This window comes from Nicotiana sylvestris, chromosome 5, assembly GCF_000393655.2.
Source record: "Nicotiana sylvestris chromosome 5, ASM39365v2, whole genome shotgun sequence".
Classification (NCBI taxonomy): Eukaryota; Viridiplantae; Streptophyta; class Magnoliopsida; order Solanales; family Solanaceae; genus Nicotiana; species Nicotiana sylvestris.
Window position 1 is genome coordinate 2,169,229 of NC_091061.1, and position 4,747 is coordinate 2,173,975.

General features: G+C 40.5%; 1 protein-coding gene across 1 annotated transcript; it reads left to right on the plus strand.

Annotated features, from left to right (window-relative positions):
- Positions 1 to 2,389: 2,389 nt before the first annotated feature.
- On the plus strand, positions 2,390 to 2,964 carry LOC138891325 (uncharacterized). Its single transcript, XM_070174719.1, has 2 exons — positions 2,390 to 2,630; positions 2,747 to 2,964. The coding sequence occupies exons 1-2, from the start codon at positions 2,390 to 2,392 to the stop codon at positions 2,962 to 2,964; spliced, it is 459 nt and encodes a 152-aa protein (XP_070030820.1).
- The last annotated feature ends 1,783 nt before the right edge of the window (positions 2,965 to 4,747 follow it).

Here is a 4,747-nt window from a genome sequence, read left to right on the forward strand (position 1 = left end):
CATTTAGCTCATTTTCTTTCAACTCTTGGGCGATTCTTGGAGCTCTTGGAAGGGGGTTTTCACCTAGCACCTTGAGCTAAGTAATTTCTACACAACATGAGTTAAATACATAGATTATGGGTAGATTAACATGTAAAAATTAATAAAATTCAAGGGTGTAGATGAAAACCTAGGTTTTTGATAAAAATGAGATTTGACCACGAAATTGGTTATGGAATTTAGTAAAAATCATATATTTAAGTTCATGGGGTTATGGATAACAACTTTCTTCGAATATTTTCAAAATCGATGCACGTGGGCCCGAGGATAAATTTTAGGAATCTCACATTTAGAGTTGGGTAATCACTTTAATAGTTGGGATATGAAATTTTAAGCATGTATTAATTATTTTATATAATATTTGACTAGTTTCGAGTCGTTTGGCGCCTAATTGAGTGTTTGGCACCAATGTTGGACTGGAAAGTAGGCCTTGAGACGAGGTAAGTTTCCTTTCTAACCTTGTAAGGGGAAATTAACCCCATAGGTGAATTAAATAAATATGAGTACCTATTTGTGGGGGCTACGTAAGTATGAAGTGACGAGAGTCCGTATGTAGCTACTAATTATGTTATTGTCCGGGTAGTTTAGGACCCGTATCATGTATACTTGAAATGTTTGCACTCCTACTTGCTGATTTATTGCTTAAGTCATATTGGAAGTTGATAAAAGAATTATAAAGGTAAAACTCACTTACTTGAAGTTGTGAATGAAATACTTGAGTATAAATGAGAATTTGTGTTTTATTTGAAATGTTTCCTATTTGTGGAGAGGGCTGAGTGCCCCGGTAGCAAATAGATGCATCTATGATTCGTGTCGTTTGACCCTCGACAATACACAGTTTAATTATTATGTTGGATCGGGCCGTACGACCTCGATATAATTTGTGCATGATAATCTTTGGAACTATTCATGATTGATATTGCTTAAATGCCTTGAAATACAAATTGTTAAATGATGAAACTAAACTTGGGATTTAATATTTGCAAAAGAAGAATTTACTATTTCCTGTTATTGAGATTTCAGTATTATTCATGAAATCCATGCTTAGTATATAATTTGATATATCATTGTTAGCCCATAGTAAGTGTTAAAGTCGACCCCTCGTTACTGCTTCTTCGAGGTTAGATTGGATACTTACTGGGTACATATTTTTTATGTACTCACGCTACACATTTTTGCACTTAATTGTGCAGGATCTGAGGCAGGTACATCTGGTTACCAGTCCGGCAGTCATACTTGATCCTCGCTGCGAGACTACACGGTTTGTCTGTCTATATCATTTCAAATAGTAGACTAGTATTCTTTTGTATATTCTACTAGAATGCTCATACACTTGTGACGCCGGGTCTTGGCACACGCACTAGTAGACTTGTGATTTTTGGGTTGTATTTTCTACGGTTATGATTGCCTTTAGCTGCTTTCATTTTGCCTATTTTAAATCCGTTATTTCTTAAATCTTTTAAATCGGGGAAAGTTATTAACTTGAAAAACATATAAAAATGGAAAATCACAAGGTTGTTTGATATTGGATTGTCTAGCAACGGTTCTGGGCACCATCATGGCTCGTCACTATAATGATCCGCACCTGCTGGTTCTTAGAGAGATGGTACTACGGGGTGGTGCCAAGGAAGTTACTATCAGTGAGGATGGTGTTCTGCGACTCCAGGGTTGCCTATGTGTTCCTAATGTTGATGGCTTGAGGGAGAAGATTCTAGAGGAGGCACACAGTTCTCGGTATTTTATTCATCCAGGTGCTATGAAGATATATCGCGACCTGAGGCAGCATTATTGGTGGCGGCGGATGAAAAAGGACATAGTTGAGTATGTAGCGAGATGCCTAAATTGCCAGTAGGTTACCTATGAGCACCAGAGGCCAGGTGACCTACATCAGTAGATGGTTATACCGGAGTGAAAATGGGAGCGGATCACTATGGACCTTGTAGTTGGGTTGTCGCGGACGTTGAGGATGTTTGATACCATTTGGGTCATTGTTGACAGGGTGACCAAGTCGGCAAACTTTATTCCAGTTGTGACTATGTACTCTTCAAAGAGATTGGCCCAAGTTTACATTTAGGAGATTGTCCGGTTGCATAGTGTGCCTATTTCCATCATTTCAGATAGAGGCCCTCAGTTCACTACGCATTTATGGAGAGCAGTACAGAGTGAGTTCGGCACCTAGGTAGAGCTCAGCACAACCTTTCATCCGCAGATTGATGGGCAATCGGAAGGGACAGTTCAGATTCTGGAGGATATGCTCAAAGCGTGTGTGATTGACTTCGGAGGGCAGTGGGATCGATTCTTGCCTTTGGCCGAGTTTGCTTATAACAACAATTATTAGTCCAGCATCGAGATGGCTCCATTTGAGGCTTTGTATGGTCGGCGAGTTTGTTCACCCATCGGATGTTTTAAGCCCGACGAGACTAGGTTATATGGCACTGATTTAGTGAAGGATGCCTTGGAGAAGATAAAGTTAATTCAAGAGCAGCTTCACATAGCACAATCCAGACAGAAAAGTTACGCGAATCAGAAGGCACGTGATTTATCAGTTATGGTGGGCGAGAAGTTTCTCTTGAAAGTCTCGCCGATGAAGGGTATCATGAGGTTCGGGAAGAAGGGAAGCTGAGCCCAAGGTTCATTGGCCCGTTAGAGGTATTGAGGCGAGTTGGGGAGGTTGCTTATAAGCTTGCTTTGCCTCCTAGTATATCAGGAGTTCATCCGGTCTTCCATGTGTCTATGCTCCGGAGGTACCATGCTGATAGGTCGCATGTGTTAGATTACAACATGACTCAACTAGATGAGAGCTTAGGCTATGAGGAGGAGCATATCACCATTGTTGATAGGCAGGTTCTCCAGTTGAGGTCTAAGAAGATTTCTGCAGTAAAGGTCCAATTGAGGGGTCAGCCAGTTGAGGAAGCGACTTGGTAGGCCGAGGAAGACATGAGGAGCAGATACCCATACTTATTCAGCACTCTAGGCATGATTCTAGACCTGTTCGAGGATGACTTGTTTAAAAGGTGGAGAATTTAATGACCCAACCGGTCGTTTTGCTTTATAGGTCCTCGTTCCCCTAATTAAGACTCCCCATATGTGCTTTAATTATTTTATGACTTGCGGGGATGGTTGGTTTAGGTTTGAAAGGGTTTGGAATGAAATCGGAACACTTAGTTCCTTAATAATGGCCTATGATGGCCAAGTTTGACTTGAGCCAACATTTTGGGTTTCGGGTGATTCAGGAGCATTTCGGCGCTTAATGTTGAAAGTTGGTTCATTGAAGGTTTTCTACTTCTTTAAATTTGGTTTGGAGTAGATTTTGGTGTTATCGAGGTCCGTTTGGGATTAAGAGCCTGGAAATAGTTATGTATGGTAATTTATGCCTTGTACGCAAAATTTGGTATCATTCCGAGTAGTCTAAGTATGATTCGGCGCATTCAGAGCTAGTTGAGAAGTTTGAAGTTCATAAGTTGATTCAATTTGGTTTAGGAGTGCGATTCTTAGTTTCGTTGTTGTTTTACATGTTTCGATGGTTCGAGTAGGTCCTTATTATATTTATGAACTTGTTGGTGCAGTTGTATGGGGTCTTGAGTGGCTTGGGTGTGTATCGGACTGCCAGGAGCTAAGTTTAAAACTGTTGCATTGCTGGTTCTGATTTCCTTCTTTGCGAACACGGAGGTCCTCACGTGTTCGCGATGAAGGATTTGGGCATCGGTGTTTTTTCTTCGCATTTGCGATTAGGCCGTCATGTTCACGAAGGTTTGAGGTCCTAGGCCTACGCGTTAGCGAAGGCCCACTCATGTTCGCGTAGAAGAAAGGGACCTGGGAGGGGGTCAACACCCATTGCCCTTCACGTTCGCGAAGATGCAGTCGCGTTCGCGATGCTCAGGCGGGCCAAGCCTTCATGATCACGAGGCTTCCCTCAAGTTTGCGATGAAGGTTTCCTGGGTCTGGGGGAGCTTTACCTTCGCGATTATGAAGCTTCTTCCACGATCGCGAAGAAGGGTCATCTGGGCAGTGACTTTAATAAAATCGGGACTTGGGTCATTTTCACTTCGCTTTGCCGAATTTGGAGTATCTTGAGGGGTTTTCACCTAGCTATTGAAGGTAAGTAATATTTATATAATGTAGGTTAAATACATATTTTATGGGTAGATTTTAACATGCAAATGTGAAAATTTTATGAGTTTGTTGAAAAAACTAGGTTTTAATAAAAATTTGATTAGACCACGAAAAAAATTATGGAATTGGGTAGAAATTATATATTGTGCTTCGTGCGGTTATGGGAAATAATTATTTATAAAAAATTTTAGAATCCAGGCACGTAGGCCTAGGGGTGAATTTTAGGAACCTTCCAAATTGGATTGGGTAATAACTTAAATAGTTAAATTATGAATTTTTGAGCAATTATTGATTAGTTTGTACAACCTTTGGCTAGTTTCAGATTGTTCGACACCGACTTGAGGCTTTTAGTGTGATTTCTGGACCGGAAAGTGGACTTGGATATGAGGTAAGTCTCTTGCCTAACCTTGTAAGGGAGAATTAAGCCCATAGGTGTTTAAATTATTATTTGTTAATTGTGAGTGCTATGTATGCATGAAGTGACGAGAGTCCATGCTTAGCTAAAATTTATGTTACGTCCGGGTAAATATAGGTCTTTATTATGCAATTACTTGCAATGTATGAACTCCACTTGATAGTTTAATTGCTTGTATTA

Excerpts from the sequence above, each read along its gene's own strand:
- LOC138891325 (XM_070174719.1), top strand. The coding sequence starts at position 2,390 with ATGGCTCCATTTGAGGCTTTGTATGGTCGGCGAGTTTGTTCACCCATC. Across the intron at positions 2,631-2,746 it reads GAAAGTCTCGCCGATGAAGG|GAGTTCATCCGGTCTTCCAT; the intron begins GTATCATGAGGT and ends CTAGTATATCAG.